This window comes from Hypanus sabinus, unplaced genomic scaffold (assembly GCF_030144855.1).
Source record: "Hypanus sabinus isolate sHypSab1 unplaced genomic scaffold, sHypSab1.hap1 scaffold_937, whole genome shotgun sequence".
Lineage (NCBI taxonomy): Eukaryota > Metazoa > Chordata > Chondrichthyes > Myliobatiformes > Dasyatidae > Hypanus > Hypanus sabinus.
The window spans coordinates 139,875-154,884 of record NW_026781791.1 but is presented as its reverse complement, the minus strand read 5'-3'; the positions used below and the strand labels follow the sequence as shown (position 1 = coordinate 154,884).

Genomic DNA, 15,010 nt, shown 5'->3' with positions numbered 1-15,010 from the left:
GCCTGCTCGGTTCTGTTCTGACAGCTGGCAAGGATCAGGGGCGGACTGCTGACTCAGATCTGCTACTTGGCCGGGACCCAGAGCTCTGTGGGGAACGGCCTCCAGATTGCACTCCAGTGGGTCAAAGGTTGCCGTTTGTAGCTGAGCTCAGCTCTTTTCCAAATGACATCAGTTAATTGAGGAACTATCTCTGACAAACAGCTTTGAGTGGGGCAAGGCGGAATCTGACGCATTCCACACACTGACAAATCACATCATAAAATGTCAGGCTTGAGTTCGTCGGGACCAACACGTCAATCTCGGGCGCAGGTTGCTCTGCGCCTTGGAAATCCTCCCCCCCCCACCGTCCCTCACACTTCACAAAGGAGTTTCCTTCCCACTCCTTCCTTGGCCTTGTCCTGCTGTTGGGAGTGAGGAACAATCGAGGCCTCCCTGCACCTCGGGGCAGAGAGTGGGGTCATATCACGGATACCCCCTGACTACATGCCACTTCCACACTCCGGAGGAGTCTGCCCCCTCATCCCCAGCCCACGGTGCAGCGCTCGGCGCACTGGGAGGGGTGCGATAGGCCGTGACTGATCCCTGGTTGGCCCGGATGAGGAGGCCAGTCACCCGAGCTCAGCAAGCCATGGAGAAGAAATCACAGGCGACGTCTCCGGCCAATACGTCGACCGCTTTCTCCCCTCCGCAGACGCTGCCTGACCCGCTGAGTTCCTCCAGCATCTCGTGTGTGCTGCTCTGGATTTCCAGCATCTGCAGAACCTCTCGAGTTTATGACCGGTCGCAGGCTGTGACCTCTCCCTCTTCCAAAGATAGGTCTGTGTCTGGAGAGGGAGAGGGAGCATCTGGTGGTCTGGGCCCAGCGGAGCCCTGATCCCAACTCCACACAGCCAAGGGAACACAGTGTGGTGCACCCACACCACCTTCCCCGGCCTCCGCTTCCTCAGGAGGCTAAAGAAATTCACAACACCCGGTTGATCCTTGGCAACGCGCGACAGGAAGCATCCTGCCCGCATGCAGCACGGTTCGAGATGGGAACTGCTCGACCTGTGACGTGTGACACTCCAGCGAGGAGTGGCTTAGCACGTCACAGAAACCAGCCCCCCCCTCCATGGACCCTGCATCGGCAAAGCATCAAAGATCACCCCCCCCCAGAGTTTCTCTTTCCCCCCCTCCCGTCGGGCAGAAGATACAAAAGCCTGAAAGCTCGTCCCACCAGGCTTGGGGACAGATTCTGCTGGACTAGTGACTAGTGAGTCCAATAAACTGGACACTCAACTTCATCCACACTGTTATGATCTCGCTTCTCATTGTTCTCCTGCTGGGCAGTTTCCCTGGAGCCAGGGCATTTTATTTTGTATTCTGTTGTAGTTTTACCTCGTTCTACCCAATGCACAGTGCAATGGTTTGATCTGTATCTCAGTACAGAGACAGTAATAAACCAATTCCCACCTCAGCCTCCCTGTACCCTCACAGAACTGGCCAGGCTGCAGGAAGGGAGTGACACCCTCAGTTCGAGCCACCTCTGGGAGGGGAGTGGGCAAGTTCTGGGAGGGTGGTGGGCCAGTTCTAGGAGGGTAGTGGGCCGGTTCTGGAAGGGTGGTGGGCCAGTTCTAGGAGGGTGGTGGGCCGGTTCTGGGAGGGTAGTGGGCCGGTTCTGGGAGGGTAGTGGGCTGGTTCTGGGAGGGTGGTGGGCCGGTTCTGGGAGGGTAGTGGGCCGGTTCTGGGAGGGTGGTGGGCCGGTTCTGGGAGAGTGGTGGGCCAGTTCTAGGAGGGTAGTGGGCCGGTTCTGGGAGGGTGGTGGGCCGGTTCTGGGAGGGTGGTGGGCCAGTTCTAGGAGGGTAGTGGGCCGGTTCTGGGAGGGTGGTGGGCCAGTTCTGGGAGGGTAGTGGGCAGGTAGTGGGACGATATTTTATTTGCAGGTATACGTGTGTACAGTTGCGTGTGAGTTATATGCACTGTGTCGGTGTGGAGGAACGTCATCTCGTTGGGTGGTATACTGCATGTGTGACAATAGGCTGAACTTGAACGTGAACTGCTCGATCCTGGAATGACCATGGACCACGCTGCTGTGAAGAGGCGACTTGCCGATTCTTGATGTAGAAACCTGGGGTGTGACCCGGCTGCCTCCCCACATGTTGCCTCTTCCCCCACCCCTTGGGGGGGGCAAACAATCCCACAGACCCCAGGTACTGAGGTCAGGTTTTCTGGTCTCTATTGTGTTGCCATTTTTCTGGGGGATCTTGTTGAAGATTCAAGTTTGTTTGATGTCATTTCCAGTACGCAAATGTAAAGGAGAACGGAATAGTTGTTACTCCCGATCTCTGATGCAGCTCAAAAAAACAGCATCAGAGAAGGAAGGAGCGATAATAACCAATCACAATAAATATAAATGCAGAAGATAGCTTATCGATTGACTGCATGTCCATAAAGTGACGCTGCGTGACTGACGGAAGTAATAAAGCAGTGGGTGGAGGTGTTTCTCAGAGCCACGAGCTGAGGGTGGGTGGGGGTGGGTGGAGGTGTTTCTCAGGGCCACGAGCTGAGGGTGGGTGGGGGTGGGTGGAGGTGTTTCTCAGAGCCACGAGCTGTGGGTGGGTGGGGGTGGGTGGAGGTGTTTCTCAGAGCCACGAGCTGAGGGTGGGTGGGGGTGGGTGGAGGTGTTTCTCGGCCACGAGCTGAGGGTGGGTGGGGGTGGGTGGAGGTGTTTCTCAGAGCCACGAGCTGAGGGTGGGTGGGGGTGGGTGGAGGTGTTTCTCGGCCACGAGCTGAGGGTGGGTTGGGGTGGGTGGAGGTGTTTCTCGGCCACGAGCTGAGGGTGGGTGGGGGTGGGTGGAGGTGTTTCTCAGAGCCACGAGCTGAGGGTGGGTGGGGGTGGGTGGAGGTGTTTCTCAGGGCCACGAGCTGAGGGTGGGTGGGGGTGGGTGGAGGTGTTTCTCGGCCACGAGCTGAGGGTGGGTGGGGGTGGGTGGAGGTGTTTCTCAGGGCCACGAGCTGAGGGTGGGTGGGGGTGGGTGGAGGTGTTTCTCAGGGCCACGAGCTGAGGGTGGGTGGGGGTGGGTGGAGGTGTTTCTCGGCCACGAGCTGAGGGTGGGTGGGGGTGGGTGGAGGTGTTTCTCAGAGCCACGAGCTGAGGGTGGGTGGGGGTGGGTGGAGGTGTTTCTCGGCCACGAGCTGAGGGTGGGTGGGGGTGGGTGGAGGTGTTTCTCAGGGCCACGAGCTGAGGGTGGGTGGAGGTGTTTCTCGGCCACGAGCTGAGGGTGGGTGGAGGTGGGTGGAGGTGTTTCTCAGAGCCACGAGCTGAGGGTGGGTGGGGGTGGGTGGAGGTGTTTCTCAGGGCCACGAGCTGAGGGTGGGTGGAGGTGTTTCTCGGCCACGAGCTGAGGGTGGGTGGGGGTGGGTGGAGGTGTTTCTCAGAGCCACGAGCTGAGGGTGGGTGGGGGTGGGTGGAGGTGGGTGGAGGTGTTTCTCAGGGCCACGAGCTGAGGGTGGGTTGGGGTGGGTGGAGGTGTTTCTCAGAGCCACGAGCTGAGGGTGGGTGGGGGTGGGTGGAGGTGTTTCTCAGGGCCACCAGCTGAGGGTGGGTGGGGGTGGGTGGAGGTTTTTCTCAGGGCCACGAGCTGAGGGTGAGTTGGGGTCCTTACCTGGCTCCTGGCACATGTAGGAGTAAAACCCCTCGGACTTCAGCATCAGCAGCAGGGAACCCCAGCCCAGCAGCACGGCCGAGAAGAGCAGGTTTTCCAGCACGGCCGTGCAGGCCATCCACCAACGGCGGCGGTGGGCCGTAGCCAGAGTGGGAGCCATGTCGGCGGTGGCTGGTCACTCTGCAGGTCGATGGGGAGAGAGGGGAGAGACACGGGGTTAGTGAGCCTCATCTGGACCAGGACTTCCCAGCTTCACCTTCTCTGCAAACCCTCTTCCCCACATCCCCCAACGCAAACCCCTCTCCTTCACCCCGCCAGGACACATTAACGTCATCATCATCAAGTTCGGTGGAACTGCAGACAACCCACCCCCCCACAAAACCACTGCCATCTCCCCCCCAACAAACCCCCCAAACCCACTGTCATCTCCCCATCAAACCCCCCAAACCCACTGTCATCTCCCCATCAAACCCCCAAACCCACTGTCATCTCCCCATCAAACCCCCAAACCCACTGTCATCTCCCCATCAAACCCCCCAAACCCACTGTCATCTCCCCATCAAACCCCCCAAACCCACTGTCATCTCCCCATCACACCCGCCAAACCCACTGTCATCTCCCCATCAAACCCCACAAACCCACTGTCATCTCCCCCATCAAACCCCCCAAACCCACTGTCATCTCCCCCATCAAACCCCCCAAACCCACTGTCATCTCCCCCAACAAACCCCCAAACCCACTGTCATCTCCCCATCAAACCCACCAAACCCACTGTCATCTCCCCCAACAAACCCCCAAACCCACTGTCATCTCCCCCATCAAACACCCCAAACCCACTGTCATCTCCCAATCAAACCCCCCAAACCCACTGTCATCTCCCAATTAAACCCCCCAAACCCACTGTCATCTCCCCCATTAAACCCCCCCAAACCCTCTGTCATCTCCCCCATCAAACCCCCCAAACCCACTGTCATCTCCCCATCAAACCCCCCAAACCCACTGTCATCTCTCCATCAAACCCCCCAAACCCACTGTCATCTCCCAATCAAACCCCCCAAACCCACTGTCATCTCCCAATCAAACCCCCCAAACCCACTGTCATCTCCCAATCAAACCCCCCAAACCCACTGTCATCTCCCCCATTAAACCACCCCAAACCCTCTTTCATCTCCCCGAACAAAACCCCAAACCCACTGTCATCTCCCCCATCAAACCCCCCAAACCCACTGTCATCTCCCCATCAAACCCCCCAAACCCACTGTCATCTCCCCCATCAAACCCTCCAAACCCACTGTCATCTCCACATCACACCCCACAAACCCACTGTCATCTCCCCCATCAAACCCTCCAAACCCACTGTCATCTCCCCCCCAATCAAACCCCCCAAACCCACTGTCATCTCCCCCATCAAACCCCCCAAACCCACTGTCATCTCCCCATCAAACCCCCCAAACCCACTGTCATCTCCCCATCAAACCCACCAAACCCACTGTCATCTCCCCCATCAAACCCCCCAAACCCACTGTCATCTCCCCATCAAACCCCCCAAACCCACTGTCATCTCCCCATCAAACACCCTAAACCCACTGTCATCTCCCCATCAAACCCCCCAAACCCACTGTCATCTCCCCATCACACCCCCCAAACCCACTGTCATCTCCCCCATCAAACCCCCCAAACCCACTGTCATCTCCCCATCAAACCCCCCAAACCCACTGTCATCTCCCCATCAAACCCCCCAAACCCACTGTCATCTACCCAGCAAACCCCCCAAACCCACTGTCATCTCCCCATCAAACCCCCAAACCCACTGTCATCTCCCCATCAAACCCCCCAAACCCACTGTCATCTCCCCATCAAACCCCCCAAACCCACTGTCATCTACCCAGCAAACCCCCCAAACCCACTGTCATCTCCCCATCACACCCCCCAAACCCACTGTCATCTCCCCCATCAAACCCACCAAACCCACTGTCATCTCCCCCCAATCAAACCCCCCAAACCCACTGTCATCTCCCCCATCAAACCCACCAAACCTACTGTCATCTCCCCATCACACCCCCCAAACCCACTGTCATCTCCCCATCAAACCCCCCAAACCCACTGTCATCTCCCCATCAAACCCCCCAAACCCACTGTCATCTCCCCCATCACACCCCCCAAACCCACTGTCATCTCCCCATCAAACCCCCCAAACCCACTGTCATCTCCCCATCAAACCCCCAAACCCACTGTCATCTCCCCCAGCATACCCCCCAAACCCAGTGTCATCTCCCCATCAAACCCCCAAACCCACTGTCATCTACCCAGCAAACCCCCCAAACCCACTGTCATCTCCCCCATCAAACCCACCAAACCCACTGTCATCTCCACATCACACTTCCCAAACCCACTGTCACCTCCCCATCAAACCCCCCAAACCCACTGTCATCTCCCCCATCACACCCCCAAACCCACTGTCATCTCCCCATCACACCCCCCAAACCCACTGTCATCTCCCCATCAAACCCCCCAAACCCACTGTCATCTCCCCATCAAACCCCCCAAACCCACTGTCATCTCCCCATCACACCCCCCAAACCCACTGTCATATCCCCCATCAAACACCCCAAACCCACTGTCATCTCCCCATCACACCCCCCAAACCCACTGTCATCTCCCCATCATACCCCCCAAACCCACTGTCATCTCCCCATCAAACCCTCCAAACCCACTGTCATCTCCCCCATCAAACACCCCAAACCCACTGTCATCTCCCCATCAAACCCCCCAAACCCACTGTCATCTCCCCATCAAACCCCCCAAACCCACTGTCATCTCCCCATCAAACCCCCCAAACTCACTGTCATCTCCCCATCAAACCCCCCAAACCCACTGTCATCTCCCCCATCAAACACCCCAAACCCACTGTCATCTCCACATCACACCCCCCAAACCCACTGTCATCTCCCCATCACACCCCCCAAACCCACTGTCATCTCCCCATCAACCCCCCCAAACTCACTGTCATCTCCCCATCAAACCCCCCAAACCCACTGTCACCTCCCCATCAAACCCCCCAAACCCACTGTCATCTCCCCATCAAACCCCCCAAACCCACTGTCATCTCCCCCATCAAACACCCCAAACCCACTGTCATCTCCCCCAACAAACCCCCCAAACCCACTGTCATCTCCCCATCAAACCCCCCAAACCCACTGTCATCTCCCCCAACAAACCCCCCAAACCCACTGTCATCTCCCCCATCAAACACCCCAAACCCACTGTCATCTCCCCATCAAACCCCCCAAACCCACTGTCATCTCCCCCATCAAACACCCCAAACCCACTGTCATCTACCCAGCAAACCCCCCAAACCCACTGTCATCTCCCCATCACACCCCCCAAACCCACTGTCATCTCCCCATCACACCCCCTAAACCCACTGTCATCTACCCAGCAAACCCCCCAAACCCACTGTCATCTCCCCATCAAACCCCCAAACCCACTGTCATCTCCCCATCAAACCCCCCAAACCCACTGTCATCTCCCCCAACAAACCCGCCAAACCCACTGTCATCTCCCCCATCAAACCCCCCAAACCCACTGTCATCTCCCCCATCAAACCCCCCAAACCCACTGTCATCTCCCCCATCAAACCCACCAAACCCACTGTCATCTCCCCATCAAGCCCCCCAAACCCACTGTCATCTCCCCATCAAACTCCCCAAACCCACTGTCATCTCCCCATCAAACCCCCAAACCCACAGTCATCTCCCCCATCAAACCCACCAAACCCACTGTCATCTCCCCCCCAATCAAACCCCCCAAACCCACTGTCATCTCCCCCCAATCACACCCCCCAAACCCACTGTCATCTCCCCCATCAAACCCACCAAACCCACTGTCATCTCCCCCATCAAACCCCCCAAACCCACTGTCATCTCCCCCATCACACCCCCCAAACCCACTGTCATCTCCCCATCAAACCCCCCAAACCCACTGTCATCTCCCCATCAAACCCCCAAACCCACTGTCATCTCCCCCATCACACCCCCAAACCCACTGTCATCTCCCCATCAAACCCCCCAAACCCACTGTCATCTCCCCATCAAACCCCCAAACCCACTGTCATCTCCCCATCAAACCCCCCAAACCCACTGTCACCTCCCCATCAAACCCCCCAAACCCACTGTCATCTCCCCATCACACCCTCCAAACCCACTGTCATCTCCCCCATCACACCCCCAAACCCACTGTCACCTCCCCATCAAACCCCCCAAACCCACTGTCATCTCCCCATCACACCCCCCAAACCCACTGTCATCTCCCCCATCACACCCCCAAACCCACTGTCATCTCCCCATCAAACCCCCCAAACCCACTGTCATCTCCCCATCACACCCCCAAACCCACTGTCATCTCCCCATCAAACCCCCCAAACCCACTGTCATCTCCCCATCACACCCCCAAACCCACTGTCATCTCCCCATCAAACCCCCCAAACCCACTGTCATCTCCCCATCAAACCCCCCAAACCCACTGTCATCTCCCCATCACACCCCCCAAACCCACTGTCATCTCCCCATCAAACCCCCCAAACTCACTGTCATCTCCCCATCAAACCCCCCAAACCCACTGTCATCTCCCCATCAAACCCCCCAAACCCACTGTCACCTCCCCATCAAACCCCCCAAACCCACTGTCACCTCCCCATCAAACCCCCCAAACCCACTGTCATCTCCCCATCAAACCCCCCAAACCCACTGTCATCTCCCCATCAAACCCCCCAAACCCACTGTCATCTCCCCCATCAAACACCCCAAACCCACTGTCATCTCCCCATCAAACCCCCCAAACCCACTGTCATCTCCCCCATCAAACACCCCAAACCCACTGTCATCTCCCCCAACAAACCCCCAAACCCACTGTCATCTCCCCATCACACCCCCAAACCCACTGTCATCTCCCCATCACACCCCCCAAACCCACTGTCATCTCCCCATCAAATCCCCCAAACCCACTGTCATCTCCCCATCAAACCCCCCAAACCCACTGTCATCTCCCCATCAAATCCCCCAAACCCACTGTCATCTCCCCCATCAAACCCCCAAACCCACAGTCATCTCCCCCATCAAACCCACCAAACCCACTGTCATCTCCCCCCCAATCAAACCCCCCAAACCCACTGTCATCTCCCCCCAATCACACCCCCCAAACCCACTGTCATCTCCCCCATCAAACCCACCAAACCCACTGTCATCTCCCCCATCAAACCCCCCAAACCCACTGTCATCTCCCCCATCACACCCCCAAACCCACTGTCACCTCCCCATCAAACCCCCCAAACCCACTGTCATCTCCCCATCACACCCCCCAAACCCACTGTCATCTCCCCCATCACACCCCCAAACCCACTGTCATCTCCCCATCAAACCCCCCAAACCCACTGTCATCTCCCCATCACACCCCCAAACCCACTGTCATCTCCCCATCAAACCCCCCAAACCCACTGTCATCTCCCCATCACACCCCCAAACCCACTGTCATCTCCCCATCAAACCCCCCAAACCCACTGTCATCTCCCCATCAAACCCCCCAAACCCACTGTCATCTCCCCATCACACCCCCCAAACCCACTGTCATCTCCCCATCAAACCCCCCAAACTCACTGTCATCTCCCCATCAAACCCCCCAAACCCACTGTCATCTCCCCATCAAACCCCCCAAACCCACTGTCACCTCCCCATCAAACCCCCCAAACCCACTGTCACCTCCCCATCAAACCCCCCAAACCCACTGTCATCTCCCCATCAAACCCCCCAAACCCACTGTCATCTCCCCATCAAACCCCCCAAACCCACTGTCATCTCCCCCATCAAACACCCCAAACCCACTGTCATCTCCCCATCAAACCCCCCAAACCCACTGTCATCTCCCCCATCAAACACCCCAAACCCACTGTCATCTCCCCCAACAAACCCCCAAACCCACTGTCATCTCCCCATCACACCCCCAAACCCACTGTCATCTCCCCATCACACCCCCCAAACCCACTGTCATCTCCCCATCAAATCCCCCAAACCCACTGTCATCTCCCCATCAAACCCCCCAAACCCACTGTCATCTCCCCATCAAATCCCCCAAACCCACTGTCATCTCCCCCATCAAACCCCCAAACCCACAGTCATCTCCCCCATCAAACCCACCAAACCCACTGTCATCTCCCCCCCAATCAAACCCCCCAAACCCACTGTCATCTCCCCCCAATCACACCCCCCAAACCCACTGTCATCTCCCCCATCAAACCCACCAAACCCACTGTCATCTCCCCCATCAAACCCCCCAAACCCACTGTCATCTCCCCCATCACACCCCCCAAACCCACTGTCATCTCCCCATCAAACCCCCCAAACCCACTGTCATCTCCCCATCAAACCCCCAAACCCACTGTCATCTCCCCATCACACCCCCAAACCCACTGTCATCTCCCCCATCACACCCCCAAACCCACTGTCATCTCCCCATCAAACCCCCCAAACCCACTGTCATCTCCCCATCACACCCCCCAAACCCACTGTCATCTCCCCATCAAACCCCCCAAACCCACTGTCATCTCCCCCATCAAACACCCCAAACCCACTGTCATCTCCCCATCAAACCCCCCAAACCCACTGTCATCTCCCCATCACACCCCCCAAACCCACTGTCATCTCCCCATCAAACCCCCCAAACCCACTGTCATCTCCCCATCAAACCCCCCAAACCCACTGTCATCTCCCCATCAAACCCCCCAAACCCACTGTCATCTCCCCCATCAAGCCCCCAAACCCACTGTCATCTCCCCATCACACCCCCAAACCCACTGTCATCTCCCCATCACACCCCCCAAACCCACTGTCATCTCCCCCATCAAACCCCCCAAACCCACTGTCATCTCCCCCAACAAACCCCCAAACCCACTGTCATCTCCCCATCACACCCCCCAAACCCACTGTCATCTCCCCCATCACACCCCCCAAACCCACAGTCATCTTCCCATCACACCCCCCAAACCAACTGTCATCTCCCCATCAAACCCTCCAAACCCACTGTCATCTCCCCCAACAAACCCCCAAACCCACTGTCATCTCCCCGAACAAACCCCCAAACCCACTGTCATCTCCCCCAACAAACCCCCAAACCCACTGTCATCTCCCCGAACAAACCCCCAAACCCACTGTCATCTCCCCCATCAAACCCCCAAACCCACTGACATCTCCCCATCAAACCCCCCAAACCCACTGTCATCTCCCCATCAAACCCACCAAACCCACTGTCATCTCCCCATCACATCCCCCAAACCCACTGTCATCTCCCCCATCAAACCCCCCAAACCCACTGTCATCTCCCCATCAAACCCCCCAAACCCACTGTCATCTCCCCATCAAACCCCCCAAACCCACTGTCATCTCCCCATCAAACCCCCCAAACCCACTGTCATCTCCCCATCAAAACCCCCAAACCCACTGTCATCTCCCCATCAAACCCCCCAAACCCACTGTCATCTCCCCATCAAACCCCCCAAACCCACTGTCATCTCCCCATCAAACCCCCCAAACCCACTGTCATCTCCCCCATCAAACCCTCCAAACCCACTGTCATCTCCCCCCAATCACACCCCCCAAACCCACTGTCATCTCCCCATCAAACCCCCCAAACCCACTGTCATCTCCCCCCAATCACACCCCCCAAACCCACTGTCATCTCCCCCCAATCACACCCCCCAAACCCACTGTCATCACCCCATCACACACCCCAAACCCACTGTCATCTCCCCATCAAACCCCCCAAACCCACTGTCATCTCCCCATCAAACCCCCAAACCCACTGTCATCTCCCCATCATACCCCCCAAACCCACTGTCATCTCCCCATCAAACCCCCCAAACCCACTGTCATCTCCCCATCAAACCCCCCAAACCCACTGTCATCTCCCCATCAAACCCCCCAAACCCACTGTCATCTCCCCATCAAACCCCCCAAACCCACTGTCATCTCCCCATCAAACCCCCCAAACCCACTGTCATCTCCCCCATCAAACCCTCCAAACCCACTGTCATCTCCCCCCAATCACACCCCCCAAACCCACTGTCATCTCCCCATGAAACCCCCCAAACCCACTGTCATCTCCCCCCAATCACACCCCCCAAACCCACTGTCATCTCCCCCCAATCACACCCCCCAAACCCACTGTCATCACCCCATCACACACCCCAAACCCACTGTCATCTCCCCATCAAACCCCCCAAACCCACTGTCATCTCCCCATCAAACCCCCCAAACCTACTGTCATCTCCCCATCACATCCCCCAAACCCACTGTCATCTCCCCCATCAAACCCCCCAAACCCACTGTCATCTCCCCATCAAACCCCCAAACACACTGTCATCTCCCCATCATACCCCCGAAACCCACTGTCATCTCCCCATCAAACCCCCCAAACCCACTGTCATCTCCCCATCAAACCCCCCAAACCCACTGTCATCTCCCCATCACATCCCCCAAACCCACTGTCATCTCCCCCATCAAACCCCCCAAACCCACTGTCATCTCCCCATCAAACCCCCAAACACACTGTCATCTCCCCATCATACCCCCGAAACCCACTGTCATCTCCCCATCAAACCCCCCAAACCCACTGTCATCTCCCCATCAAACCCCCCAAACCCACTGTCATCTCCCCATCACATCCCCCAAACCCACTGTCATCTCCCCCATCAAACCCCCCAAACCCACTGTCATCTCCCCATCAAACCCCCAAACCCACTGTCATCTCCCCATCATACCCCCCAAACCCACTGTCATCTCCCCATCAAACCCCCCAAACCCACTGTCATCTCCCCATCATACCCCCCAAACCCACTGTCATCTCCCCATCAAACCCCCCAAACCCACTGTCATCTCCCCCCCAATCAAACCCCCCAAACCCACTGTCATCTCCCCATCAAACCCCCCAAACCCACTGTCATCTCCCCATCAAATCCACTGCCATCTCCACTGATAAACACCTCCCTCCATCAAACCCTGCACCCCCTCAGTGGTAAACCCACCCCCTCCTCTACCCTCCAGCAACAGCAGCGTCTCCTTGAGCCAGCTCTGCACCCTGATCTCCCAACCGACCAGGCATCCCAAAGTGGAGCAACAACTTGTTCAGTTCAGGACTTTAGTTGGGAGATTCAAGGAATTACAGGTGCCCCTCCGACTGATGAATGTTCGCTTTACGCCCTTTCACTTTTACAAAAGACCTTCATTAGTAACCTGTTTTCACATTACAAAGAGGATTTTCACTTTTACAAAAATCTTTCCCATATAAATTAATGCTTCTTCGCTTTACGCTGTTTCGGCTTAAGAAAGGTTTCACAGGAAACATTGAAAAGGCAGAGATGGGGGGGGGGACATCTGTATCGGTATTTTTCATCAGAAACAGTACAGCCCCCCCCCCCCACACACACTGACCGTCACTGGGGGATGGTCCCACACACACTGACCCTCACTGGTGGATGGTCCCACACACACTGACCCTCACCGGGGGATGGTCCCACACACACTGACCCTCACTGGGGGATGGTCCCACACACACTGACCCTCACCGGGGGATGGTCCCACACACACTGACCCTCACTGGGGGATGGTCCCACACACACACTGACCCTCACTGGGGAACGGTCCCACACACACAATGACCCTCATTGGGGGACGATCCCACACACACTGACCCTCACTGGGGGACGATCCCACACACACTGACCCTCACTGGGGGACGATCCCACACACACTGACTCTCACCGGGGGACGGTCACACACACACACACACTGACCCTCACTGGGGGACAGTCCCACACACACTGACCCTCACTGGGGAACGGTCCCACACACACATTGACCCTCACTGGGAAACAGTCCCACACACACTGACCCTCACTGGGGGACAGTCCCACACACACATTGACCCTCACTGGGGACAGTCCCACACACACTGACCCTCACTGGGGGACGGTCTCACACACACACACACACACACACACACTGACCCTCACTGGGGGACAGTCCCACACACACACTGACCCTCACTGGGGGACAGTCCCACACACACACACTGACCCTCACTGGGGGACGGTCTCACACACACACACACACACACACACACACACACACACACACACACACACACTGACCCTCACTGGGGGACAGTCCCACACACACACTGACCCTCACTGGGGGACGGTCCCACACTCACTGACCCTCACTGGGGGACAGTCCCACACACACACTGACCCTCACTGGGGGAAGGTCACACACACACACACACTGACCCTCACTGGGGGACAGTCCCACACATACACTTACCCTCACTGGGGGATGGTCCGACACACACACTGACCCTCACTGGGGGACGGTCCCACAAACACACACTGACCCTCACTGGGGGACAGTCCCACACATACACTTACCCTCATTGGGGGACGGTCCCACACACACACTGACCCTCACTGGGGGACAGTCCCACACACACACTGACCCTCACTGGGGGACGGTCCCACACACACAGACTCTCACTGGGGGACAGTCCCACACACACACTGACCCTCACCGGGGGACAGACCCACACACAGTGACCCTCACTGGGGGACGGTCTCACACACACACTGATCCTCACTGGGGGACAGTCACACACACTGACACTCACTGGGGGACGGTCCCACACACACATACTGACCTTCACTGGGGGACAGTCACACACACTGACCCTCACTGGGGGACAGTCACACACACACTGACCCTCACTGGGGGACGGTCCCACACACACTGACCCTCACTGGGGGACGGTCCCACACACACAGACTCTCGGTATAAGACTCCACAGCCCCGTTGCCCTGCCCTCTCCTACCTGCAGGTCTGACTCGGGCTCCCTGAGGGCCTGTCGAGGAAGAGGAAGCGGTTGCTTTCACCTTCCCTTTTATTGAGTCGGAACTCCTCGGCCGATGATCTGTTCTAACATGTGACTTTGTGATAAATGCTTAACTCAGTAAGAATAATCCCTATAAACTTTGCTCAATTTCTTGCTGAACACTATGTTTCAGCATCTGGTATCTACACTATAATTTTGCTTACAGCCAATCTCCAGGTCTCTTTAGAAATAACACTCAGCTTGTGGACTTCACTCCCTGATAAGATGATATTATAATGTTATAGTTATATCTACTAAATCTTTACAGAATGCCTTCTATACGCTTAAACAATGACCTACACAAAGGTCACATTGTTTTTTTAAAGAAAAACAGTATTTTCGTTGACAAGGTCCCAGATTATTTTGGTGTGGTGTTTGCCTGTGTACCTCTCGTTGCC

The 15,010-nt window shown here is 56.8% G+C and overlaps 1 protein-coding gene across 2 annotated transcripts in view; it reads right to left on the bottom strand.

The window, feature by feature from the left end:
* LOC132390517 (large neutral amino acids transporter small subunit 4-like) overlaps window positions 1-15,010 on the bottom strand; it is a 42,839-nt gene that overhangs the window by 21,260 nt on the left and 6,569 nt on the right. For both annotated transcript variants that reach the window (XM_059963134.1, XM_059963133.1), the window contains exon 2: window positions 3,645-3,824. In XM_059963134.1, the coding sequence (XP_059819117.1) occupies window positions 3,645-3,804 (160 nt within the window). In that variant the 5' untranslated portion in view covers window positions 3,805-3,824. The remainder of the gene's footprint in view (window positions 1-3,644; window positions 3,825-15,010) is intronic.